Here is a 27,700-nt window from a genome sequence, read left to right on the forward strand (position 1 = left end):
ACATACTTTATCTTGGGAGAGTTTACCCCAGTTGTGATTTGACAATAGTGTGTGGAGTCCTTTGAGTAATCTGTGAGATGCACGAATTCAGTGCCTGAACCTGTTTTGCCCACCGGGATATCCCTAATGTCTAGCCTATACCGGTACATAGTAGACAGTAAAAAAATTGTTGAACTGATTCATTTAGTCAACAACAGTAATTGAGCACCTACTGTGTGCCGGGCACACATAAATTCTGGCGATTCAGCAGAGAACAAGGCATGCTGGTGGAGAGAAGCAAAGACATGGTGGGTGGAGGGGTGGGTGATGTTACCCCTTAACAGAGGAGGACAGTGTTGCTCGATGACATCCCAGGTCTTAGCCAAGGTCACAGAGCTAGTGAGTGGTGGGGCCAGGGCTTGGACCCTGATCTCCTAGCTCTGAATCCTGCGTTTTGCCACCGTGTCCCTTTGCCCCTCTCCCCCAGCACTGAGTTCTACGAATAAGGCATGGGCACCCGCTCCTTCCCTGATTTGGTCATTCATCGTTTCCTCTCTCAGTCGTTGTGTGTTAGTGTATTCTTGAGTCACCCGTTTGTGCTTTTTGTTCAAGCGTAGTCCGAGCATGGATACAGTGCGGACTCATTTTTATCTTACGGTGTTGACAAACCATTTGAGCAAGACTGAGCCAAGAGCAGAGCCCTGTAGCACATCACTAGAGACTTCTCTTTATCCTGCTGACCGTGTTCTTTGGATACAAGCATTATCTTTGGTCTACTGAAAAACGTAAAGGCTCTGAATCCCAGAAGCTTAGCTTAGCTTGCCGCTCCCTCACTATTTAACCATCTCTAGCCTTGGTATTTAGATCTGTAAAATGGGCAGTAATAGCTCCTGCCTTGTCTATCTTACCTGTTCGGAAAAGTGAAATAGTGTGTGTGGAAGGGCTTTCCGAGCTGTAAAGTACAAACTGCCATTCGTGGTCCCCACCCAGCCCTCCTTGTGTGACTTGTTTCCCTGGGAACATGCCAGCTTCACAATCCAAGGCTTCTCCCTTGGGCGGCTTCCTGGGGGTATGGATCTTGGCCATTTCTTCGTAAAGAAGGCTTCTTTCCCACCCCTCCCCTTATTCACCCTCCATCGCCTGTGGGGCTGGCGGGAAGAGGACCAGAGACCCCAGTTTACAGAGGATGAATGAATCTGAGGCCCAAAGAGGGCTAGGGAGTGGTGGGACCAGAATGAGCCATCCAATCTTGTGACCCCCGCCTGTCACCTCCCCCTGCCCCTGCACTCTCCTCCTGCCGGTTAGGCCTTAGTGGGCCGAGTGGGAGGTGGGCTCAGGCCAGGACAGATTGGATAGCAGGCGGAGAAGTTGGAAGGTGAGCACCCGTCAGGTCCCAGGGAGCATCGTGGGTCAAATACCAACAAAACCAAGCTTCCGGGACTTTGGCGGGCTGGTGTGGGGAGTCATGGATGGAAGGGGCAGGGGCGTGATCAGTAGGCGTGGAGTGACAGAGTCGAGGTCTGGGCCTCGCTGGCTCCCACTCAAGGCTGGGGTTTATTTCTCTTGGTTGCTGGGCACCAGGGGATCCAGTGAGGGTGGCCTGGTTTAATGGGCCAAACTGAAGGGGCAATGGGTGCCCCCTCACGGTCTCTGTGCCTGTTATGAATGAGGAAGAGGTAGGGCATCCTGTACCTGGTGTCTGAGTCCCAGACACCTGGGACTTGAGTCCCAGCCCTGCTCCCAAGGGCTGGGTGACCATGGGTAAGTGTCTTCTCCCTTCTGAGTTTGTCTCCCCACCTTCACAACGGGATCAAGACCCCGCCTGACAGGGGCACCTGGGCGGGGCTCAGGCGGTTAAGCATCTTAACTTTGGCTCAGGTCATGATCTCAGGGTTCATGAGTTTGAGCCCCGAGTCCGGCTCTGAGCTGACAGCTCAGAGCCTCGCATCTACTTCTCGGGTTATGTCTCTCTCAAAGATAAACAAACATTAAAAAATTTTTTTAAAAGTCTCCACCTGACAAAAGGTGGGAGAGGATCCCTCTACCATGATTGTTCCAGGGTTGTGTCAACATCAAGGAGGCAGGCTATTGTTCTGGTGTAGGGCCCACCCGGAGAGCCAGGAGTTGGGGTGCAATAGGGGGCGTAGAGAGCTGGGCTCTCCCAATTAAAAAAAATTTTTTTTTTAATATACTTAATTTGAGAGAGAGACAGAGCAAGCAGGGGAGGGACAGAGAGAGAGAGAGGGAGAGAGACAATCCCAAGCAGGCTCCACACTGTCAGCACAGAGCCTCATGCGGGGCTAGAACTCATGAACTGTGAGATCACGACCTGAGCCGAAACCCAGAGTCGGAGGCTTAACTGACTGAGCCACCAGGCGCCTCTGGTCTCTCCCAATCCGAGCCTGAGAAGAGCAAAGGTCCAGGTCCAGCTTGCTAGTGAAGCGACCCGGGCCCCTACCGGAGCCTGCAGCCAGCCTCCCCTCCGCCCCCAGGCAGCCAGCGGGCTGTGCGAGCTCCTGTCGGTCAGCAGCTGCGTGGGCTTCGTGAGGCGCGTCTACCCCCAGCTGCTCCTGGCCCTGCTCATTCAGGTCCATTACCACATCGGCCTCAACCTGCCTGGCCGCGTGGCTTTGCGCAAGGACGCCAAGAAGGACGCCCAGCCCTCCGTCTTCGTACCCGTGCGGTATGTCCACTGGGGGGGAGCCACCCAACGAGGGCCCTTTCGAGCGTCTTCAGGGCGATCGATCAGTAGAAATTAGCTTTGGGACTAAAGGAGAAAACAGAAGCACACTTTTACGAGAGCCAGTACATTTCTTCAACAACTGTTTGGGAGCACCTGCTGTGATGTGTGGGCCAGGCTCTGGCTGACACTGGACAACGGCAAGCAATCAGCTCACAGTTTCGTTTCTCCCCCGGGCTCTCTAGAGATATTATTTGTATTAGAGTTGTATCCACGGCCCACCATTTTATTTTCTATTTTTTAATATAGTACCTTTTCAAACGTTTATTTTTGATAGAGCAAGCCCACGTGCAAGTGGGGGAGGGGCAGAGCCAGTGGGGGACAGAGGATCCCAAGCAGGCTCTGGGCTGATGGCAGAGAGCCCGATGCGGGCCTTGAACTCATGAACCGTGAAACCATGACCTGAGCCGAAGTCAGACGCTTAACCGACTGAGGCCCCCAGGAACCCGCCCCCCCAGCCACCATTTTATTTTTAATTATTAACCGGTGTAGGTAATATACGCACATGGGTAAAAGTCTCAAAAGACGTTGGAGGTGAGTCTCCTTTCCTCTCCTTACCCAGTGACCCTCCCCAGAAAAACCGGGTTCTTTCATACCCTTCCCCAGCTGGTTTATGCAGAGATAAGCACACATTTAGATTTCTGTTTTTATACCAACGGTAGCGGACTTTACAGTTAGACATTTTTGCTTTGAGCAGCTACTATATCTTGGAGATCATACATATAGAGCTGCCTCATTATTTTTAACAACTGCATAATATCCCTATAAGTGCAGTTTCAAGGTACCATAGTCTATTTAACCAGGATCCTCTCGATTTAGGTACTTTGCAGCCCTTGGCACTTACAGACGGTGCTGCAGTGAGCTCGTGTGTATGTCTCTAGGCGTGACTGTACATGTAGGACGAATTCTTGAAAGTAGAATGGGCGTGTCCAAGGGTCCCTGCATCGAAATCTCGAGCTGGAACAGGCATGCGCAGTGGAAAGTGCTGGTGAGCAGTGAGTGATGAAGGGGAACACGGCAGCACCCCCTGCGGCACCCAGTTTGCCGAAGCGCCCTCCCAAGAGGGCACGGAGTACAGCCGTGTGTGAGAATGACTGTCCCACGCCTTTGCCGGCACCAGGGAACAGACACGTTTGTCTCTGCGGATCTGAAAGTTGGAAAAAACGCTGTGATTTTCATTCGCGCCCCTGTTATTTTGAATGAGGTGGAAGGTGAAATGCCGTTTGTGTTTCCTGTTCTGTGAGCGGTGTTTGCTCCGTTTTATACGGGACTGCTGGGGATTTTTCTGGTGAGAGCGTTTTCTGTGCTGAGGACGTTAAGTCTTTGTCACTCGTGTTCCAGTTTGTCACTTAACCTGCAACATTTCATGGTCGTTTGCCATCCAGAAGGTTTACGTTTGTGTGTAGTTGAGTTTATCAGTCTTTTTGTTTTTAATGTTCATTAAAAAAAAGTTTTGTTTTTTTTGAGAGAGAGAGAGGATGCAAGTGAGCAAGGGGCAGAGAGAGAGAGAGAGAGAGAGAGAGAGGAAGGGGCAGGGGGTGGGGAGAGAGGGAGAGAGAGAATCCCAAGCAGGCTCCACGTTGTCACGTGGGGGTCGAGCTCATGAACCATGAGATGGTGACCTGAGTGGAAATCAAGAGTTGGACGCTTAACCTATTGAGCCACCCAAGTGCCCCCTGTCAGTCTTTTCTTTTTTGGCTTCTGTTGTGTAATGCTCAGAGGGGTACACGTTGAGGGGCCGAGGGCGAGCCCTTGTGTGGCGGGACTTAAAGTTAGAGCACCTTGGATTTGAGTGCTGGTTCCATCATTTAGGCTGTGTCCGCTGGGTAAACTGCTTTAGCCTCTTGGCGGCCTGGTGTTCTTGCCTACGAAATGGGGGCAGTCTTCCTGCCCCACAGGTGTGCTGGAAGGACAAACAGGACCGCATCCCAGCGCGACACCGCGTGCCAAGGCCGGGCCACCCATGCTGACTCCGCTGGCACTCGTGAGGCCGGCACCCCTGACTCAGAAAGCCGGCGGGCTCCGGGGCAAACAGAATCAGAGGAAAGCAGAGGAGGCGCTGGGTGGGGGAGGGAAGGGGAGCACGTGGCAGAGAAGTTCTCGACTGTCTAACGATGAAGAGCGTGGCCTCCCTGAGCCGGGCTGTCCGGGGAGCGTCCCCCGCCCCGCGTAATGAAGTCCACTTCTGCGCCCTGCGGCAGCCCCGCACTTGGACCCTGCTCCGCCTTGGGTCGTTGCCCCCCCCATCCCGCTGTAGGGTCAGGGCAACACATGCTCCGCTTTGCTGGGAAAAGCTGAGAACCTTCCAGGGAGGTGACGCTCGCGGAGTGGGTGTTTGGGGGAGACAAAGGAGCCGCGCCACCGTCCCCAGACTTCCTCTTAGGGTCGCCTCCCCTTTTTTGCAAAGCAGCACAGACCTCACTTGGGGGCTCCTAGCGCTGTATCTTTGGGAGGGGGTGGGGAGGAAGGAGGAAGGGTAGCGGCATTTTTGTTAAAATTTGGAGGCTGTTGGAGGAAACGGTGGAAGCGTGGAGAGGCCGGACCAGGCCTGACGCGCCGCTGTTTCCGGGTCGGGGGAGGGGTCCTTCAGTGCCTCCAGGTTGGCGAATCACTCCTTACGTGCCCTGAGGGGGTGAAGGACTCGGGGCCAGCGCAGGTGACTATACAAGTGAGCAGAGAGGACTGTCCTGCAGCGCGCTGCCGGGTCATGGGCGTGAAGGAGTGGGGACGAGTGAGGCAGGACACCGGGGCTCAGCTGGGGAGGCCTGGCCCCCACCTCTCCCTCTAGGGAAGAGGCTCAGGAGAAACGGGAAGATAAAGCAGCATTTCTGAAAGGAAGGGAATTCTGCTTCTGTTTACTCTCTTTCTCAAAGCTAACAATCATTTTTAAAAAGCCTCTTTGTCTGGAGACACCAGTTATCGCTATCTAACAATCAGCATGGCCCAGAGATGCGGGTCTGGCCAGATGGGAGCTGCTGGGAGGGAGTCCCGGCCTGTGGGAGTAGGTGGCGGGAGATCTCAGCCCCCTTGTCTTGGCAGCTGGGTGGTCAAAGTGGTGAAAACCCTGCTGCTGAGGATGGGCTGCTCATACGAGGTCACCTTTCTGGAGGACCAGGGCGGCTGGGAGCTCATGGGGCAGGCCGAGAACCACCACCGCGGAGTGTCCCTGCTGGCAAGGTGAGGCTGGGGCTCCCTGGGGCAGGGGGTACAGGGAGGCAGAGACCCCAGCATCTTCACACACACGTGGCTTCGCGTCTGTCTCTGGGCCAGACCCTTCCCTCGGTCCATCACCTGTTTTCTGAACGGCGGGGTATCGCCTATCTTGGCGGGTGGATGCCACACACATGAATAATGGCACACGGTCCGTGGAGGCTGTGGCTATGACAGTGCCCGGCAGTTGTGGAGCACTTAGTATACTTACAAAGCACCTCTTCTCGCGGTCTTGGGACATCGGTGCCCACGCTAATACAGAAATGGTGGGGTGGTCTAGTATTTCCGTGTGGGGCCTTGGCGTCGGTCTGCCTGCGTCTGAGTCCCAGCTCATCCCCTCCCCGCTGTGTGTCTCAGGGCAAGTTCCTTCCCCTCTCTGTGTCTCAGTGTGCCCATCAGTAGTGTGGAAATAGGAATAGGACCCATCTCCAGGGTTTGGGATGAGGGTTGAATAGAGTACTTTGAACAGCCCCTGGTAATGGCAAGAGCTCAACACAGGTTAGCTTTCACTATCATTATGCTGACCAGTGGGCAGGGATTATCAACGCACATTTTAATTTTTTTTTTTTTCAACGTTTATTTATTTTTGGGACAGAGAGTGACAGAGCATGAACGGGGGAGGGGCAGAGAGAGAGGGAGACACAGAATCGGAAACAGGCTCCAGGCTCTGAGCCATCAGCCCAGAGCCTGACGCGGGGCTCAAACTCACGGACCGCGAGATCGTGACCTGGCTGAAGTCGGACGCTTAACCGACTGCGCCACCCAGGCGCCCCTCAACGCACATTTTAAAGAGCAGGATGCCAGGGTGCAGAGAGGGACAGTTATGCACCAAAGGTCACACAGCTAGGAAGTGGCAACGCTGGGAGATGACCTCCTGATCCAGACCAGGCTCTTCCCTTGCAACCATATACAGCCTCGCATAAGGTTGGGAAGGTGTACCTCGATTTCAGTGACGTGGCTCCTACAATCTGTTCTTTAACCCTGCGCCCTGAGTGCCCAGGATGGTGCGGTCCCCGGGGGTCTCATGATACAACTGCATTTATTGAGCACCTCCTGTGCTCTAGGCATCATGCAAAGGGCTGTATGCTCTGTGCTCTTGGGCGAGCTTTCTCACTCTGAGCCTCGGTTTCCCCATCTGTAAAACAAAGCAGTTAAACCAGGTGGCCTCTGAGAGCCTGTCGGGGTGGGAAATCCTGGGAACACAGGCCCCCAGGTGCCCCTGACTTGCCCAGAGTTTAGAGTGCCAGGCCAGACCCCGCCCAGCAGGCCCCCGGGGCTGGAGAGCCTGAGAGGACTGCTCGCCCCTCCTCACCCCCAGGGCCATGGTGCATTACTCCTGCCAGGAGCTCTGCCGCATCCTCTACCTGCTCATCCCGCTCCTGGAGAGAGGCGACGAGAAGCACAAGATCACTGCCACCGCCTTCTTCGTGGAGGTACCGAGGGGCAGCGGGCACCGGGCAAGGCTCCCCTGGGCCTCCCGGAGCACAGACCTCAGTTCACGTGACCAGTCATTTCTCCTGTGCAAACAGTACTTAACAACTGAGAGTTTCATGAGCGTGATTGCTCTAGAATACAAAGGCCTCATAGAATTTCCCTTTGGTCCTCCTCTTTCCACCCCTTCACCCCATTCTACTCTCCCCCAGACTCCCCTCATGCCCAGGCAACCCCAGCCTTTGCTGGGCAGTGCCATGTGCTGGGCACCAGACCTGCAAGGTTGGAGGTACAAATATGAAATTGACTCTGCCTAGCCCTCAAGGAATTTTCAATGCGGTAGGGAAGCCGCAGGACACTGTAATTATAACATGGGGTGCCATGGAGTGACCTGTGCTATGATGGCGGAAGTCCAGGCTGTGGCGGAAGAAAGGAGACTGGAGGTGGTGGTGGTGGTGGGAGCATCAGGGAGGACTTCCTGGAGGAAGTAACATCTAAGCTGAGTTGAATGTGTGGAGGGTACCAGGGGGTGCTGGGGGAGGTGAATCAGGAGGTTGGTTAGGGTCAGATCCAGAAGAGGACACCCACCAACAATTATAGCTAACATTTGCCTACTTATTTGAGGATAGATGGTTTTATTTCTTTATTTCTTTTTTTTAATAGGTAACATTTATTGAGCACTTATTATCCTCCAGGCACGTTCTTAGTGTTTTACACATATATTTGATCCTCATGATAATCCTGTGGTGCAGATGCTATTTCATCCCCCAGTTTAGAAGGGGAAACTGAGGCACAGATTTAAGTTAAGTTTTCCGAGGCCACACAGCTCGTAAGTGGCAGATCCAGGATTCAAACCCAGACACAAACCCACTCTCTCCCTCCCTCCCTCTCTTTAGTTTAAAAAAAATTGCGGTAAAATATACATAACATAAAAGTTGCCCTTTTAGCCATGTTTCAGTGTAGATCCCAGGGGCATTAGGTGCAGTCACATTCTTGTGCAGCTGTCAGCACCATCCACAGAACTGCTCGTCGTCCTTCCTAAATGCAGCCTCTGTCCCAGAGTGAAACCGTATTCGTTAAACACTATGCTGCCGTTCTGCCTCCCCAGCCCCTGGCAACCAGCACTCTGCTCTCTGTCTATGAACTTGGCATTGTAGGTTTCACATAAGTGGAATCATACAATGTCCTTTTGTGTCTGGCTTTTTTCACTCAACCTTATGTCTTCAAGGTTCATCCATCTTGTTAAAGGGGCTCAGAATTTCATTCTTTTTTAAGGCTGAGTAATATTCCCTTGTGTGTATATACCACCCTTTGTCTATCCATTCATCTGTCGATGGGGCTCTAGGCTTACCCTTTCCTTAACATTCCCCTGGAGCACTGAGCAGTGGCTCTCCACCCTGGGGCAAGTGTCCTCAGCCTGGTCCAGGCCTTCTCCTCCTCCCCAGAAGACGTGGGCTGCTCTCGGCCAGAGCCGGGCCCACCACGTTCACTGTGGCACCTTGACGTAGCTCACGTGTCCCTCCCCGGCTTCCCCAGCCACCTCTGCTGTGACTGTCTATGTGCGTGCTTGCTTCTTCCAACGGCAGGGGAGCCGTGTGACCCTGGCAAGTCCCGGAACCCCCCTGTGCCTGGGCTTCCTCGCTTATTGTATGGGGATAATAAATTGCCCACCTCATAAGGTTTTGCTGAGGATTAAATGAGTTCACGTGAAGCTCTGAGAATAGTGCTTGCACCTGGGAAGCACTGTCTGTGAGTCAGCTGTATTACTGCTGTTATTATTATCATCACCATCATCCTCATCAATACGCTTCCCTGCATCTCTAGCGTGTAGCCTGGAACCTGGTACAGAGCAGGTCTGAGCATCAGTTGGGTGGATGGGTGGAGGGGTGGGTGGAGCCTTTCCTGCCTCCTCCCCCTCTGATCCACCGCCCTGCCCCTCTCCCCAGCTCTCTCTTTTCATCATACAGACACAGGGCCTCAATAGTTACAGTGGAGGTAAGGCCAGGGAACGGATGGGAGAAGCATTCCTGAGGCTGACCAGGCAGGGGGCTGCCGTGGGTGGGAGGGTGGTGGAGAGAAGAAGGAGATGAGGGTGATGCCCAGTTTAGGGTTGGAGAGGGGAGGGCGGTGGTGCTAACCCCTGCCACGGGAACATAGGGGAAGGGTAGTTCTAAGGAGGAAAGGAACCGAATTTCGTGTTGGACCTGAACTCATGCACCGAAAGTGTGCTCTAAGCACATACTCTACCCCAGAGCTTGTGTTAGGTAACAGGGACCCAAGGAGAGGCACTCAGTTTGTGTTCTCAAGGAAGCCCCAGAGGGCAGAGGGGTGGCAGGAGGCAGACACATAAGTAGATAGGGGCACTGGGGTTTCCCTGTTCAGGGCTCCCAGAGAAGGGGGCAGTCCACCCAGACGAGGCCTGGGCACAATGTGAACCATGGCTTCGAGGGGGAGCCGAGTTTTAGTCGGAGCCATGCAAGGTGCTTGAGTGGAAGTGGGCGCCCTTGCAGAAGGGCATCCTGCCAACACAGAGAGGACAAAAAGCCTGGGTCCTTCCACAGACAGCGGGCAGCTTAGTTAGCAGCTGGTTGGCGGTCAGAGTGTGAGGATGGGCATGGCGTGAATGAGGCCCCAGGGGCAAGTAGGGCCCGATGGTGAAAGTCAGTGGGGGGCACAGGGGCTCTGAGCTGGAGAGTGACACGTTCAGCCTCTGGCAAACTGTTTTCCAAGTCAGGAGCTCTGGACGGCGCCATAGGCTAGAGACGGTGCCTTATGTGTTATATGCCTAGGGCTGGCAGTTAAAATCCTGAGCTGAGGGGCTCACTGAGGACGGTGGGCAGAGGGAAGCCAGGCAGAGAGGACAGAGTCTGGCGTCACCAACACTGATGGCTGGGTGGGGACAGGAGCCAGTGGCTGGTACTAACTAGACCAGCACTGTCCAATATGATAGCCACCAGCCTCATTGGGGCCTAGTCAGCCCCTGAAATGTGTCTGTCTGAATCGAAATGTGTTGTGAGTTTGAAATTCACACCGCATTTCAGACTTGATTCAAAAAAGGTCTTAGAGACTAAAATATGTCAATAATCTCTTTATTGATTACATGCCGAAATGATAAGACTTTGGATATATTGGGTCAAATAAGATGTATTACTAAAATTGACTTCATCGATTTCTCCTTTGCTTTTTTAATGCGGCTTCTAGAAAATTTAAATTTACGCACGTGGCTTGCTTTGGACAGCGCTGACCAGATAGCAATCGTTCATGCCCCACACTTAGCCCCTGGTCATCCAGCGTGCACTTCCCGTGCGTGGGGAGACGGATGGCTGCACTGGCCCTCGGCCCAGGGAGTAATTACCATCACCCCTGCAGCTTCTCCAGATGGAACAGGTGCGGCGGATCCCTGAGGAGTACTCTCTGGGGAGGATGGCTGAAGGCCTGAACCACCAGGACCCCATCATGAAGGTGCTGTCCATCCGAGGCCTGATCATCCTGGCCTGCAGGACTGAGAAGGTGAGCAGAGGACAGAGGAGAGCTCGGCCAGCCAGGCCCCGAGCTCAGGAAAGGGTGGAGCTTGGCCATCACGGACTCTCAGATGCTGGAACCCATTTCTGCCCCTGCCTCAGTTGCCCCATCTGTAAAGTGGGTAGATAGCCCTTAAAGATTCCCCATACATTTTATTCTTTTTGAAATAGTTTCCTTTTTAAAAAAATGTTCGTTTATTTATTTATTTTTGAGAGAGAGAGGGCATGTGAGTAGGTGGGGGGCAGAGAGGGAGAGAGGGAGAGAGAGAATCCCAAGCAGGCTCCTCGCTGTTAGCACGGAGCTCGATGGCGGGGCTCGATCCCATGAACTTAGAGGCCATGACCTGAGCTGAAATCAAGAGTCAGATTCTGAATCGACTGAGTCACCCAGGCACCCCTGAAATCGTTTCTAATCCAGATTTTTCACAATGACCCTGAAGGTAGTGTGTATAGGAGGGGTTGGGGATGGCAGTAATCATTCCCGTTTTACAAATTAGGAAACTGAGTCCCAGATTGTTGGTGCACCTTAGCATTTTTTAAAGAAATGTTTGTTCATTTTGGGCAGAGAGAGAGAGAGAAAGAGGGTGTTCACACATGAGCACAAGTGCGGGAGGGGCAGAGAGAGAGAGACAGAGAGAGAGAGGGAGGAAGAGAGGGAGACACAGAATCCAAAGCAGACTCTGGGCTCCCAGCTGTCAGCACAGAGCCCGACACAGGGCTCGAACTCACGAACCAGGAGATCGTGACCTGAGCAGAACTCGGATGCTCAACCGACTGAGCCCCCCCCCCCCCGGGCGCCCCCATCTTAGCATTTTAAAAAGTGCTTTGTTTTCCTCTGCCTGGTGCCGTTGCAGCTCAGGGTCTAGAGGGCCGAGGGGACAGGATGTAGACTGCAAGCTAACTAGCAACACAGGCCATCTACCTAGTGCCAACAAGGGGGTGGCCACAAAGGGCCTCAGGTCTCCAGGAAGGAGTGAGTGAGGACACAGAGGACTTTGGGGACGGGAAGAGCTTGAGTGAGGGCATTCCAGGCCGGTGGGATGGCATAACCAAAAACCTGGAGGGGTATCATCTCCACCAAGTTTATCTCAGTGAATCAGAGGCTGGGGCTCTCACCTGTCAGCCCAGGTAGGAGCCCCCATCCGAGATGGTCCTGCCCCACAGACTGCCAAGGTCCAGGCCCTCCTGCCCTCTATGGTGAAGGGCCTGAAGAGTATGGACGGGCTGCTGGTGGTGGAGGCGGCCCACAACCTCAAGACCATCTTCAGGGGGCAGGACCGGAAGCTGATGGACAGCTCGGTCTATGTGGAGATGCTTCAGGTCCTGCTCCCACACTTCAGTGATGTAAGGGATCCCACGGGGGTGGAGGGTGAGAGGGTTTGCGGGGGGGGGGGGGCTCTTTACTACTCTGGGGGATGCAGTAGCTGCCACGGCCTTCTGGGGGCAGGGCAGACCGGAGTCAGCCCAGGGGGAGGGGCCCCTTGTTCCAACTGGCACACTGTTTGTGAGTGGTTTGCATGGAGAAAGTTCCTTCTCTAATTGGTTCCCACAGAGAGAGCTCTTTTGTAATGAAGCCTCCCCAGACATGTGCCTCCTTGCAATTGGCCCACCTGGCGGGGGTGCATTTTTTAATTGGTTCCAGCAGAGGGGGACGTTTTTTTCCACTTGGCACTAAGGCACCTTTTAGGTTAGTGGGGGGCCCTGGCTGGGGAGAGAGGGCAGAACTCTGGACCTAGGCTTCAGTGAGGGGGATGCTGGCCCCAGATCAGCCCCACCAGGTGGCCTCCGCTTTTCTCCGTCCATCTCCATGCTTCTTGTGCCTGGAGGGCCCCGCCCCACCCCCCCAGAGTGAGTGGAAGGAAGGCTGATGCCTCTGCGGTGGGGCTCAGAGGCCCAGGCAGCCTCTGGGAGGAGGGGGCATGCCTGAGCCTCCGGGTCTGCCCCAGTCACGAGAGGACGTGCGCTCCTCCTGCATCAGCCTGTACGGCAAGGTGGTCCAGAAGCTGCGGTCGCCTCGCACCCCAGCCGTAGAGGAGCAGCTGATCGGCACCTTGGTGCCCCTGCTGCTGACCATGCAAGACGGCAATGCCAAGGTGAGCCAGGTGAGTGTGCGTAGGCCCCGGGCCCTGCGGCCGAGACTCCCATTAGGGAAATGAGGCCAGAGTCACTAACCACCTGTCATGGACAAGCCTGTTTCCCAAAGGCACCGTGGTGGAAGTCCTCCTCAAAAGGAACAACTGCACTTGTGCATTTCAGAGTGGTTTTTTTTTTTAATTTTTTTGACTAAAAAATTTTTTTTGAGTTTATTTGAGAGAGAGAGAGAGAGAGAGAGAGAGACAGAGCATGAGTGGGGGAGGGGCAGAGAGAGAGGGAGACACAGCATCCGAGGCACCTTTTAGGTTAGTGGGGGGCCTTGGCTGGGGAGGGCTCTGGCTGGCTCCAGGCTCTGAGCTGTCAGCACAGATGCGGGGCTCGAACCCACCAACCACGAGGTCATGACCTGAGCCGAAGTCAGACGCTTAGCCGACGGAGCCACCCAGGCGCCTCGGGCACTTGTGCATTTCAAACAGGATTTGATTTTCCAAAAGTCAGTTTCACCAAACTGTTTCTCTGGAGTATGTTCTGGCTGTCGTGGAGTTCCCCAGCGCTGGCATTGTCCTCCTCTTGGTCCCCAGAAATGTGTGAAGACCCTGTTCCGCTGTTCCTGCTTCATGGCCTGGGAACTGCCAAAAAGAGCTTATAGCCGGAAGTCCTGGGACAACCAGCAGCGGACGGTGGCCAAAATTTGCAAGTACCTTGTGAGTGCTTTCGAGACTGAGTGGTTCCTGATGCGTGTGCTGGAGGGGGCCAACTCTTCCCTTTTCTCTTCCTTCTGTTCGCCCAAGCATCCTGCCTGGCAATTCCACGACCGCCCACAAGTTGTCGGCTTCTGAACGTGCATCTGTATTTCTGGCTTCTCGCTTCTAGTGTCCCTCTCCGGTGGCTTACCGGACACCTCCCTGGTGAACCACATGCACTTCAAGCTCAGCAGGCCTCTCTGAGCTTATGGCCTTCCTTCCCATTTCAATTCTGTTCTGTCCCTCTAGACCCCCAAAGTAGACACCTAGAATTATCCTCGACTCTGTATCTGTCACCTTCCACATTTGATCAATCTTTAATATCCTAAATATCTCTGCATCTGGTTTTTCCCTCCCCATCCCCACTGTCCTTGCCCTTAGTTCAAGACACGGATGTCTCCCAGCTGGGCTCTGGATCCAGCCATCGCCTGGCTCTTTCAGCCTTGAATCTCATCTCTTCTGATCCCATCCCCACTCGGGCCACCAGAGCGGTCTTGTTCAAACACGAGTCTGTCTGTCTTATACCCCTGCTTTGAGAGCTTCAGCGGCTCCCTTTTCTGCATCAGCAATTGCCAGGGTGTATTCTCTGTGACACATTCCCACGAGAAATACCCCCGAGGGGACAAAAGAGGTTCTAAGATGAGTAAGTTTGGGAAACACTACCTCGTCATCTTCCTCTTGGACGGTTGTCGTGCCATCAGGTCATTAAAGGCTCTGAGATGTTCGGTGCTGAGATTTTTCACGGTTGTTGAATCTGTGGATTCCCCAAGTTATTTATTTATTTGTTTTATTTATTAATTTATTTGTTTAAGGTTCTCTGCCCCACATGGAGCTTGAACTCACAACTCTGAGATCAAGAGTTGGCTGCTCTACTGACTGAGCCACCCAGGCACCCCTTCCCAAACTTATTTAACCACAGAACCCCCTTTCTAGGTAACACCTGACGGCATCCTGAATTAGGAGCAGGCCACAAACACCCAGTTAGAACGGTAGAACGCGTCCTGCAGGATGCAGCCCTGTCCCTCCTCATAACATTTGGGAAGCTTTGCCATCTAGTCCCATCTACCTCCCCTGTTGTCACAGGCCAGGCTCCCCAGGACGCAGACTCAGAGACAGAGATTAGCATGCAGGAGGTTTATTAGGGTGCACCCTTGGGTTCAACACCTGCGGAAGGGAGGGCAGGGGGCAGGAGGAGAGGTCAAGCTGCAGCGTAGCTTTGGGAGAGATCTCAGCCAACACTGCAGTGAGATTCCCCAAACTGGGGCCAGGGACCAGGGCTCTACACCCCTGTGTCCGTTTGTTACTGGAAGCCAGCCACCCTGGGAAGGGACGTGACCTTGGGCCAGCAGTTCTCTTCCGCGGAGGCGTTGCTGGGGCAATAAATGCTTCACACCAATGTGGGCGGGGCAGGCCAGCACCCTCCACACCAATCTAGCGAAACGTGCAGAGTAACAGATTCCAGGATTACGAAAAGGGCTGGATACGACCCTTATCGGTAATGTTCAAAGCCTCCACGATGCAGTGCCTGATATTATTACTATCATATCCCAGTGGGAAAAAGAGGTCTGGAGGAGGCGTTTGGCCAGGGTGCTGGTTCAGATACCTACAGCGACCAGAGAATGAGCATGTGCAGGAGTGGTGGGGGCTGGGGGCAACCCAGAGGGCCCGGGCCCTCTTGAAAGCACGAGTGGGTGCTCCGCTTCACTGTGCAGGCTGTTCTTGCCAGGTCCTCCGGCTTCAGGAGAAAAGCTAGAAGCCCAGATTTTTATAAGACATTAATTAGCCATCAATTTAGCTTGTTTAAAACACTGCTGGTCACTGTTCTGCCAATGACTGTGGTTTGTGGCTTGTGACCTCTGTGTTAGACCCCTCTGGATTCTGTTTTGTTTTGTTCGTAGATTTTATTTATTTATTTATTTATTTATTTATTTATTTATTTATTTAATGGCGGGGGGCGGAGAGAGAGGGACAGAGAGAATCTTTAGCAGGCTCTGCGCTCAGTGCGGCGCCTAAAGCAGGGCTCGATCCCACGACCCTGGGATCGTGACCTGAGCTGAAATCAAGAGTCAGACGCTCAACCGACCGAGCCACCCAGGCTCCTCTAGATTCTGTTTTTGTTCTTTCAGCATCAACAGCGTCGCTCGTGTGAAGGTCAACTTCTAGCCGTAGCTTTGAGAAAGGACCAGTAACCCATTCATTCATTCATTCATTCATCCATCCATCCAATGCTTTCTGGGATCTATGCCACACCAACCTTTGTCCAGGGTGCTGAGGACCCTGAGCTGAGTGAGCTGGCCCCTTCTCTTGAGGGAACTCTGGACCCAGTGGGGGAGACATAGATATAAATAATTACAGCATGCTGTCATAGGTTGCAGAAGCATGAAGAGTGGCGAGAGCAGCTCTGTCTGAGGGTTGTGGAAGGCTTCAGGGAGGAGGTGGCTCCTGAGATGAGCCTCAAGGGATGAGAAAGATTCATGAGATGAAGAAGAGAGGGAAGGGCACTCCAATCAGGAGCAACTGCTAGTACCAGGCACAGATCCGGAGATAGCGGGGCCACTGGCACTGAAGCAGAGTGTGCATAGCAGGGGGGGCGGTGGTGGAAACTGAGGCAGAGGAGCATGATCATGAAGGCTTTGATGCCAGGCCCAGAGCAGACTGTCAACAGGAGAGTAATCATATTAGATTTTTCTTCATGTTTCTCAGCAGCCCCTTAGCAGGATGCCTGCCCCCCCATGCCCCCTAGTTTCTACTTGATCGAACTTGTCCTGAACACCACTCTCAGACTATTTTGCCCAAAACATTGCTTTGTCATTGCTCTATCAAGAATGGATGTTGGCTTCCTATTTTCTAATGCATAGGTAAGTCTTATTCCTGTCCGGCTTTAAGACCTTCCTGACTGTCCAGTTTATTCTTCACTGCTCTGTAACTCGAATCCTTCACGCTGATCAGACCTGTCTTTTTATCTATCATGTCCCTTGCATGCCGTGTCCATTCTCACTAGGCTGGACTTTTATCTTTAGAACTTTCCTTTGAGCTGTAGCAGGGGGTGGACTGGAAGAGGATATACCCAAGGCAGGAAGACCATGGAAACGATCATTGCAATCTGTTAAGAACAGATGAGGCCTGGTCGCTGGGGGTCTCAGACAGAGGCCAGGATGGTGGCAGAGACATTTAGGAGGCAAGCTGCCAGGGCTTGGCTGCCTGATAGGGTCACCATCCCTAGCTTTGGGAGGACTGGATGGGTAATTAGTGCCTCTGAGGCCCCAGCACTCTTGGGCTTTCTCTTCATCCCAGGTGACCACCCACCAAGACAGCGCCTTCACATTCCTCAGCCAGAGCCTGGAGTATGCCAAGAATCCCCGGGCCTCCCTCCGGAAGTCCTCAGTCACGTTCATAGGTAACCTGGCAGGGCTAGACTTGCACCTGGGGCGCTGCCTGCCCTCTATTTTGCTTCCTCCCCTTGGAAGGAAGCCGCCAGCCCTCCTGGCACCTGGGAAATGCCTCTCCTTGTGTGCACAACTTGGCCAGCAGATGGTCATGGTGCGAATTAGAAAGGTGTTTCTTCCTCTAGATCCCTGCTTGGGAAGTGGGCCACAGGGTGGATCCAGCCTGGAGTCCTTGTGCAGGTCACAACCTTGGCACCTGCACAGCGGAACTGCTGTTTCCCCCCTCCCTTCCCCAGTACAGCACGGGTCTGGGCCCAGCAGGAGCCTACCATTGACTGTGGCAAGAGAGGCGAAGCTGTGCGGTAGAAAGTGTGAAGTAGAATCTCAGCTCCATGAGCCCCTTTCTGTGTGACCCCAACTGAGTCATCTACTCCCATGGAGCCTCAGTTTCCTCACCTGTAAAATGGGGATTAACTCCTTTTTCACAGATTAGACGAGAATATTTTTTAATAATGTGAAGACTGGCTAGTCACGGTGCTCCCTCAACATCAGCTCACTCCACACTTCCCCGAAACAACTCGATTCCCCTCATTCAGAATCCCCTTCAGACCCTTCCGATGGCAGGTGGGAATGTCTCCTCCCAGCCACGCCCCTCCCCTCCCTCAAATATCCACACACTCCTTCACCAGGACCAAGAGACCCTGGTGCATAGGAGCTCAGACAGGATGATGTTCCCAGCCCTCACTTTGCAACATTTCTTTTAGTTCTTTCCCCCAAGTCACTTGTGGTTTTCATCCGTCCAGTCGTCCGTGCACCCATTCACTGGCTCATTTAGCAAACGTTGTATGATGCTCCCCTCTGCATCAGGTACCATCCAGGCTTAGTCTAGAGAAACAGAGAACCCTTCTGGAGGCGATGTGGATGGCAGGGGTGGGGGTGTGCCTTGAACCTGCTCTGTGCAGGGACAGAGGAGCCAAGCCCAGGACTGGGGGCATCCCTCAGAACGTGGGGGCCTGCTCAGAGGGAGCTTCTCACACAGAGTGACATTATTTGCCAGATGCTGACTTCCCTAACTCTTGCTCCAAATTAACCACATCTAAAAGTATTGGTGTTCAACAGCCTCAGGGGTGTTCTCTGTGCCAGGGATCTGTGCTGGGGAACCAAAGCAGGGTAGAGGCTGCATCTGCCACAGACGACCTCTGGCCTGGTACAGGGGTCCCTAAATTCTTGCGGGTTTGGGAAACCCTGAAAAAAGTTATGAACACTTCCCCCAGAAAAAATGCATACACACGTACAATTGTGCGTGTGATTTAAGATCCTCAGAGACTGCCCTTCCCACTTCCCCACTCCGAGCGGATCTAAGCTTGAGACCCCTGGTCTGGTGGGCGATATTCATGAGTCACAAAATTCATCACAGTGTGTACAGATGAGAGAAACTCAGATACTCTGGGAGCCCAGAGAGGCACGTAACCTAGCGTGGGCGCAGGGTCAGGAAGGATTTCCTGGAGAAGTAACCATGTTAAGCTGAATATTCAGGGATAAATAGGAATGAGCCAGGCAGAGAAATGTGGGGCGGGCCCAACAAGAGGTGAGAGGTACAGCCTGACCCATTCGAGGACCTGCAGGTACTCTGGGGACCAGGCATGTAGGCTGGGAGCCGGGGAGGGCTGAACAACGTGGCTGAGGAGCGGGGTCTCATTCCCTCCAGGACCCCACACTTGCCTGAAAGGGGTGCAAGGCGCTCTGTGTCCTTTACATTATTACCGCTCAAACACCCCGGGGAAGGGGCCAGCTGAGGCAGCAACCTCCCTGAGTCTCAGGTGAGGACACTAAGGGCCAACCTGGGTAAGGGACCACCTAGGGCCACACTGTCAGCGTCAGCTCTAGCCCAGATCCTGTCCCTGTCCCGGTGCCATTCCTGCCCTCCGGACCTGCCATCTCTCCCAGGACTCCTCTTGGGGAATCTGTTCCAGGGTCAAAATGAAGTTCTCTGTTTATGTCCTCCTTTGTGGGACTCAAGGAGGGCGGGAGAGCTTCAGAAGGTCTGGTCTGAGGGCGGGGGCCCTAGTCAGGAGTTGGATGCACTCACCTCTTGGCTTACACTCAAGGGTCCCTGGTCCCCTGCATGGAGAGCATGATGACAGAAGACCGGCTGAATGAAGTTAAAGCGGGTAAGTCCTGCCCTGCGTCTTTGAGATCTCAGGGGCCAGGGAGAGAATGAGTGGGCTCGCAGTGGGTGACAGAAAACAGAAGGACTAGGTCCCAAAGCAGGGGGCATCAGCTCAGTCCAGCTGTGCTAGTCTTCATCCCTGGCGAGCAGTGTTAAGTACCACGGGGTCACCAGGACACGGAACACACAGCCCCACCCTAGGGGAGTTTACAGTCTAGGAACCCCGGCTAGAAAACAAGCCCTAAACCATTTAGTACGGAGCAAGTGGTCCAGGCTCTTCATCGGGGCGGGTTAATTTTGTAACTGGGGAAACTGATGAGGTTGGGGCAATCCAGGAAGGCTTCCTGAAGGAGGCAGATTTTAATTCAGGCTTCGAAAGGCAGGCACAGTTTGAAGGGCTGGGAGGAAGATGAAATGAAGGGATGTTAAACAAAATCCTAAGCCGAGACACGGGGGTGAGAAGGGAGCATCCGCTGTGAGAACTTTGTGGGGGACCCGGTCTTAACAAGCGGCCTTTCTCCTCCCCCTGACCCAGCTCTGGAAAACCTAAGACACGACCCAGAAGCATCAGTGTGCATCTACGCGGCCCAGGCCCAGGACCACATCTTAGCCAGCTGCTGCTGGAACTCCTGGCCGCTGCCACACGGGGACTCGTGGGTGTGCGACCCAGCCACCACGCACCGCTGGAGCCCTAGCTGCAAGAGCCTGCCCGCTTCTCACCAGCGGTGCTCCTGGATCGTGCAGGCACTGGGCTCCTGGAAGATGGCCTTGAAGCAGTGATGTGCCTGAGCCCCCGGCCCTCCCCAGAGGCGGCCGCGGCCACAGCCATGCCCACTATAAATGCCACGTGGCTTACCTCTCCCCCTGCGTGTTTCCTCCTGGAAGACGCCCCGTGCCCTGGGGCAGCCATTGCTCCATGTGGCACATTTGTGAGATGAGTGTGGCCTTCATTGAGGACTCAAGGCCATGGAAAAAGTCCACCTTGTGCCTCGATGTCCCCTCCCCCACAGAGAGGGAGGAAGAACAACAGGAGATGATGATTGGGGTGTCTTTGGGGGAAGGAAAAGGACAGACTCCCCTCCCTCATGACGTCATGCACTTCCTGGAACTCTGACCTCTGAGTCCCACCCTCCGGTCCTTGCCCAGAGGTCAGCTGGCTGTCTTTCATTTGGGTAGCATTTACTGAGCACCTAACCGGGGCCAGGCCTGCTCTGGGTGCTGGAGGAGAACAAGACCCAGTCCCTGGCCTTAGTAACGCATAGTCTGATGCAGTGGTTCTCAAAAGGGGTGATTTGGACATGCAGGGAATATCTGACAATATCTGGAGACATTTTTGTTTGTTACAACTTGCGGAAGGGGATGCTATTGTCATCTAGCGATTAGAGCCCAGAGACGCTGCTAAACATCCTACAGTGCACAGCACGGCCCCCCACAGTGAAGAACTATCCATCCCAAATGGTTAAAAGTGCTGAGGTTGAGAAACTTTGGTCTAACGGAAGTATCAGAGACATGTAAAGACATCCGTGCCCAGCAGGGCGGTGCTGTGATGAAGGGGCTCATGGGAGCTTGTGAAGTTCAGGGGGTGTATGTAGGCCAGCCAGGAGTAGGGGTGTCAGGGGCAAGACCCCCCACTAGAAGGTTTGGAAATAGGACTACATGGTGGGCGTGAATGGAGGAGAGCAGGGCACACGGGACTGAGGACCAGCTGCTGATATGTAAGTTCAATGGATCCTAGAGTGTGTGTGTGTGTGTGTGTGTGTGTGTGTGTGTGGATCAGGGCCAGGGCCAGCTTGCCATGGTGGTGGAGGCAGTGTTAAGGGAGCAGCGGGAAGGCGTGGTGGGGTGTTAAGCAGGGGAGAGATGTGGACAGATGTCAGCTTTAGAAAGCTCCTTCCTCTAGAAGATACAGGAACCCTGCAGGCATTGCTGGTGGGAGGGCACATGGGTGCAGCCATTCCAGACACAAATCCATCATTATTCATTCCTATTAAGCTTATGCATGCCATGACCTGGCAGTTTCACTCATGGGCACACATCTCGGAGCTCTTCTCAGAGGTCCACAAGAAAAGATGTATGAGGAAGTCCCTTGCAGCATTATTTGTGGTGCCTGGGAGAGGAAGCCGCCTGGGTATCCGTCCTCAGGGAGTGAACGGGCACCACGGAGTCCCATGCAGCACTTAGAGGCAGTGGGGGTACGTGTAGCACCTTGGATGGGACCTAAAACCTTGTGCTGAGGGAAAGAGGACATAAAAAAATGTCTGCACAAAAGAAGTCACACTTTGCAAGAACACTTACAAGCTGAAAATACACATTAAAACACAGGCCGGTGGGAGGGAGTAAGGAGGAGGGCTCTGAGGCCTAAAAGGGGAAAAATGATAAAAGGGAGGGGAAGAAAGCTCATTCTGTGGTGGAAGGAAAGAGGGCTGGTGAACAAAAGCACAGGCAGGGAGACTTGGCTGGCAGCTCGTGGGGAGGAATGGAAGCCTGGATGGCAGGGCAGGGTGGTGAGGGAGGACTGGACCCTGGGGAGACAGAGGAAGGGGAAGTGTCAGAAGCCGGTGGTTGACAGAATGGAGGAAGGGGAGGGAGAGCAAGGCGCTGAGGGTGGTGCCTGCATTTCTGGGTGGATGACCTGGGTCAATGGTGTCCCCCACACTGGTTGGTCCCTTAGGATCAGAGGCAGCTTCACAGAGACAGGAGTTGAGGCTGGATGTGGTGAGCTTGAGAGGCTTGGTGTCGTGACAGTAGAGACATCTGCCAGGTGGCTGGCTGGCTGCACAGTGGGGAGTTCGGCAGAAGGACCCGGGATGGAAGCATGTTCGGGATTCCTCGAAGACAGGGCTGAGGTGAGATTCCCCAGGGCGAGAGTGTAGAGTACATTTAAGCTGCTGCTGGGATGAGGAACCCGGGATGCTGACCACACAATCCTCTGCCAATAAATGGTAGGCCAGGGCCATCAGGATTCTGGGCCTAAGAGAGAGCAGGAAATGGGAGTGCTCCTTGTGCATAACCTCTTTCATTGCCAAGAATGCTCACAAGCATGGCCTCCTTGGAGTGTCGCGGTAGCCACATGGAGTTGTGGCGAAGGCAGGCTGGCTTCACTGCCCTCATTCTACAGATGAGGGCAGGGCTCCAAGATGAGTGGGCTTTGTGCAAGGTCACCCAAGAGAATCAATAGAAGTGTGGGTCCCAAAGGTCTCCCAATTCCCGTGGCTCAGCCCTTTCTACCCAAAGACACTGCTGCTTTCATTGGCCAGAACCCAGGTCTGGGCTGGCCTTGACAAATGACAGCTGCCACATTCTGATCTGGGTGGCTTCGAAGCACAACAGAGGCCGACAGGGACTCAGTGATTGGCCAGCGCCCCCAAGTCATCTGGAGTCAGAAGGATCAGAGAGCGCTTGGCAAGTCACTTCCCTTTTCTGAGCCTCCCCCGACATCACCTGTAAAATGAATTCTCACCTCACGGAGTTTTATCGGAATCCAATAAAAAAATGGAAGCCACAGGATCTGTAGGCTCTGTACCCAAGAAGGGAAAAGATAATGAGGAGGAGAGTGAGAACGGGAACCATTAGGGAGCAGGCTGGAGGATGAAGGCAGAAAAGGAGGTGCTGAATTGGAGGAGAGGAGGCACTTGGACCAGGTGTCCTGCTGGGCATGGGCGGCAGCTAGAAGGGAAAAGCCACAGGCCCGGCCCTGGAAGCCGCAGCCCTCCGTGCATCCAGCCTTAGCCCTGCTATCTCTTTGGCCTGAGTATGAGATAATGGCTAAGCCTTCCAGCTCCACTGCTGTGCCTCCAATCTCTTCTCTTCCCTAGTCTCTCACCAGCATCTCCTCTCTTAATCCAGCCTCCTCCCATCAATTCTTCACCTGGCAACCCAGGCCTTCCTAAAACAAATCTGTCCTTAGGTCTATCACTGGCACACTATCCTCTGCCAGATAAAGGCCTGACTGCCCTCTGGCCCCCATCCACCTTGCTGGCCTTTCCTCCTGATTCGTGGCATGTACCCAGCATGCCAGGCTCTTACACACCTCCATGCCTCTCTGCACAGGGGCTCCCACTGCCTAAGATGCTCCCCTGCAGAGCCCATCCATCTGTGGAGACCTTCCTCTTCTGAATCCCCGAGGTAACACCCACTCTTCTAGGCCTCCACTGTGCAGACTTGTAATCGGCCCTGGTTTAGGTCTGCTGCCTGTCCATCTTTCCTTCCAGACCAGGCTGTGGGCTTCCTGAGGCTATAGCACCCAATGCAGGGCCCGGGTAGCCATCTGTTGGGTAACCCTGTGGCTGTAGGAAGGCACACCTCCCCTGAAGATCCTGTTTCCATCTCAGCTGGGGCGGGTAGGGAGGTGGTTAACCTCAGAAATAGGCATGTCTGATTACATAGCCCCTTTTCTCAAAACTCTCCAGAAGCTACCACCGCACGCTGAGGAAGACCCAAGTCAGAATCACTACTCATCATCCCTCTCACTTCACCTACTCACCCTACTTCTCATTCTGCACCAGCACCCCCTTCCCCCAACTCCCCTCCCTGCGGCTGGGCCCTGCCAATCCCCTCCATGGAGAGTGCTCTCTCCGCGCCCTCACCCCCCCAACAGGCCCTGGCCACTTCCGGCCTCCTCCTTTGCTTGCATGCCTGTACACCCAGTTTGAAACTTTCCCCTGATAGCTCTTGCTAGCACCTGACAACCTCTAACAAAGTATATGTTTACCGTCTGTCTCTCCGCACTACCTGATCAGCTCCTGGAGAGCAAGGGTTTTATCTGCTTTTTATCTGCTTTCCCCACTACTGTATACCCAGCCACCACAATAGGCCTGAACACACAAGGAGCTTGGGGAACACATGTTAACTGGCTGAACAAACGAGTTAACGGAGTGATAAGGGGGCACTGCGGGGCGCTGGGTTTATCCACCATCCCAAACACTGGGGGGGCGGGGCTGCGGCCAGCTGAGGGGAGGGCGGGGCGGGGGTGGTGCCGGCCGGGAAGGGGTGGAGCCGGGCCGGTTGTGTCCTGAGTAGGGCGGAACCCGAGGCGCGCCGGCGGGCGCGGGCCCGGAGGACTGAGGGAAGAGCACCCGCGCTGCCGGAAGTGGCCGCGCGTTTTTAGCCGCTGCGACCGTGGCGCGAGAGCCGAGGGGTCGCCATGGAGCAATGGGAGCCGGACGCCGACGTTGACGCCGACGATGCCATGGACGCGTTCCTGGAAAAGTTCCAGAACGAGCCTTACAGTGGCGGCTTCCACGAGGACCAGTGGGAGGAGGTAGGCGGCCCGGGGCCCCGCACGTGTGTGTTTTGTGTGTGTGTGTGTGTCGGGGGTGGGGGTGGGGGGGGTCGTCGCGACACCTGGGGCTCCCGGGCACGGAGACGCCTCCCTCATCCCCGGGCCTGGCGCTGCCAGCGGGTAGGTGGTTTCCACTTGGGAATGATAGAAAATCGGCCTCGAGGTTTTGAGGGCCTTCTTCAGCTGTCAGTACATTTAGGCGCCAGACCCACCTGTGACTCTACCACTTACTCGCTCGGCTACTTAATGTCTCTGAGCCCGTGGCCTCGTTTGTAAAATTTCCTAAACTGTAGCCCACAGTCTCGTAGGATTGCGGCGAAGATGAAGGGATATGGTGGGCACAGTGACGGGGACGCAGGAGCGCTCAATTAGCGGTGATTACCGCGGCCCTTGTAAAAACGCGAGAACCGAAAGAATCTTTAGAGGTCGTTACCCCGCGCTATCATTTTACAGATGGGAAACTGAGGCCTGAATAGGGAGAGAGATAGCTAATCCTGATTTGCAAAGCATGATGAGGAAGAAAACTCTGACGTAGAGACACGGAATTGGATCTGCCCAGTGGAAAATCTTATTCCTACAGTTCGTTCTTGTCTTAATCTCCAGGAATTTGAAAAGGTCCCCCTATTTATGAGGAAAGCGCCATCCGAAATTGATCCCAACGAAAATCCTGACTTGGCTTGCCTCCAGTCAATTATTTTTGATGAAGAACGATCTCCAGAAGGTATCTGACATGAGTCTAATATTTGTTTTGTGTCTCCGTTGGATTCAGGTAAAGAGCGTGTCAGAAAGGTTCTGATTGATAACAAGTAGTTAACCTGGTCTAACTTGTCACTATTTATTCCACGCATACCCCCCCCCTTTTTTTAAATTTTTGATACGTACTAAATGCTAGGCATTGGGAAATACAGGGGTGAGTGAGATGGCCCTCAAGGGTTATGCTCCCGTGGATGTCCAGATTGTCCTACGTGTATCTGGTAAGTGCCAAGACGTAGCTATATACTATGTGTTGCTGGAACACTGAAGAGGGGGAGGTAGGAATGGGCTCACAATGGACTGGAAATTTGAACTGATTCTTAACGATTTTGTAGGCTCTTACTAGGGTGAGGAGGGGAATTTGCACTCCTGGGATTAAAACATAAGCAAAAACAAAAGTAGAATTTCCCCCCATTTCTTCAATAATTAAAAAAAAGTCCATTCTTCAAGAGGTAGGATAAGTATACTTTTTTTGTAAGTACCTAATAATCTACCTCGTAAGATATTTGGAATTGACTGTAGCGTTAAGTATGCATGACTTATGTCTCTCCATGTTGATACCCAGTTTTATAGCATTAATTTTTGAGTTTTCTTTTTCTATTGGTTTCTTCTATTTGATTTATCATATGTCACATTATTGTATGGTTTGGAATCTATTTTTAATGAGCCTTTAAAAAAACAGGAAACAGTGATTATTTATTCTCTTCTTTGCAGAACAGGCCAAGACCTACAAGAATGAGGGCAATGATTACTTTAAAGAAAAAGACTATAAAAAAGCTGTGATTTCGTACTCTGAAGGATTAAAGAAGAAATGCACAGACCCTGATTTGAATGCTGTCCTTTATACCAACCGGGCAGCAGCACAGTACTATCTTGGTAATTTATTCTATTATTTAGTGCTTTCTAAAGAATTAACTTATGGTAAAAGCCATTATGTTGGCTAGTGCAGAGTTTGAGAGTGTCAGAAGCAGAGCTGCTTGTCTCAGAAACCTAGGCAAGTTTAACTGAACTCTGATCTTCCAGGTGGACTTGGTGAAAAGGGAAACCAGATAGATTGTATAATTCTTACTATCTGTTTTAATTTTTTTTTAAGCTTATTCATTTTTGAGAGACAGAGAGTGAATGGGGGAGGGGCAGAGAGAGAGGGAGACACAGAATCGGAAGCAAGCTCCAGGCTCTGAGCTGTCAGCACAGAGCCTGATGCGTGTCTCGAACCCACAAGTAGTGAGATCGTGACCTGAGTTAAAGTCGGATGCTTAATCAACTGAGCCACCCAAGCGCCCCATCTTACTATCTGAACCAAGCAAGTGACCTGCCTTAATAAATGAGTTGGTATGATCTGAGATTTGTTTTAGTCCAAATGCTTCTCTCTCAAAAAAAAAAAAAAAATGTGTTTTGTTTTTGGCCTTTTATCCTATTCTTAAGGATGCTAGAAGGATTCAAGAAATAGAGATTTTTTTAAGTGACAGAACTATATAACTCAAAGGGAGAATTTTTCAAAGAGCATTCTGTGGGACCTTTGATGTGACAAATACTCTTTAGACAAGGAAATTTGGAACTTGCTGCTGCTTTGTTGCAGATTTGCAGTTCACATTAGTATGTTCAGGATGCTGGGATGACCTACAGCAAAGAACCCTACCTTACGATTCTTATGTTTTTGTAAGCTCCTTTTCAAGTAATGCTTATTACCATGCAGGACTGTTGAGCAGATGTGACTTTGGGAAACACTGGTTATTCGGTAACATTATTGCTGGTGACTAGTCTTGGTCATGTTAGACCCATGTTTCTTATCATAGAGTTGAAAGACGACCTGGGGCCTTGGGCATTTCTGAGGGACTGGTAGAGCATAAGCCTTGCAGTCTAGCTGGGATGAGTCAGGTGGGACCATTTGAGCAGTTTCTCCCCAGTCATAGTCTGCTCCAACTGTTGTCTCCTTTAGTGTGTTTCATTATACAATCCTAAATAGTAAAAGTGGTATAGAACTTAAGAGATTATTTGGGCCAACCAACCCCTCGTTTTACATAGACCCAGAGAGGGACCCTCTGGTTGGTGTCAGAACCAGGACTGGAAACCCATTTTTCTAACTTCTGGAGGAATACATTTTCTTCTTCAGCGGACAAACTTGAGTTCTTGTTCTGTGCTAGGCATGGGCATTGCAGAGATGGGTAAGACCTGGCCTTTCCCTGAGGAGTTTCATTCATTTCCTTAGTCAGTAAATACACATAAAGCATTTACTGTGTGCTATGCATTTCACTGTGATCAATAGCTACATGTTCTTTGGGCAACTTTAAGACTGTCCTGTATAGGGCCAATAAGACCAGAGGAAGCACCTTGCAAGAAGAAAACCGTGTGTGTGTGTGATGCTAGAGGAGTAGAGGCTTGATAATCCCTG

At 52.9% G+C, this 27,700-nt stretch overlaps 2 protein-coding genes across 2 annotated transcripts in view; both read left to right on the forward strand.

Moving 5' to 3' along the window:
- MROH7 (maestro heat like repeat family member 7) overlaps window positions 1–20,438 on the forward strand; it is a 50,217-nt gene extending 29,779 nt beyond the window's left edge. The window contains exons 13-22 of the mRNA XM_030323636.1: window positions 2,472–2,662; window positions 5,759–5,896; window positions 7,248–7,362; window positions 10,730–10,870; window positions 12,046–12,225; window positions 12,828–12,983; window positions 13,557–13,679; window positions 17,013–17,115; window positions 19,213–19,275; window positions 19,810–20,438. Coding sequence (XP_030179496.1) covers window positions 2,472–2,662; window positions 5,759–5,896; window positions 7,248–7,362; window positions 10,730–10,870; window positions 12,046–12,225; window positions 12,828–12,983; window positions 13,557–13,679; window positions 17,013–17,115; window positions 19,213–19,275; window positions 19,810–20,054 — 1,455 coding nt within the window. The 3' untranslated portion in view covers window positions 20,055–20,438. The remainder of the gene's footprint in view (window positions 1–2,471; window positions 2,663–5,758; window positions 5,897–7,247; window positions 7,363–10,729; window positions 10,871–12,045; window positions 12,226–12,827; window positions 12,984–13,556; window positions 13,680–17,012; window positions 17,116–19,212; window positions 19,276–19,809) is intronic.
- Window positions 20,439–24,310: 3,872 nt separating this feature from the next.
- Window positions 24,311–27,700, forward strand: part of TTC4 (tetratricopeptide repeat domain 4) — a 31,383-nt gene continuing 27,993 nt past the window's right edge. The window contains exons 1-3 of the mRNA XM_030324439.2: window positions 24,311–24,534; window positions 25,159–25,276; window positions 26,023–26,184. Coding sequence (XP_030180299.1) covers window positions 24,418–24,534; window positions 25,159–25,276; window positions 26,023–26,184 — 397 coding nt within the window. The 5' untranslated portion in view covers window positions 24,311–24,417. The remainder of the gene's footprint in view (window positions 24,535–25,158; window positions 25,277–26,022; window positions 26,185–27,700) is intronic.

This window comes from Lynx canadensis, chromosome C1 (genome assembly GCF_007474595.2).
Source record: "Lynx canadensis isolate LIC74 chromosome C1, mLynCan4.pri.v2, whole genome shotgun sequence".
Taxonomy (NCBI): domain Eukaryota; kingdom Metazoa; phylum Chordata; class Mammalia; order Carnivora; family Felidae; genus Lynx; species Lynx canadensis.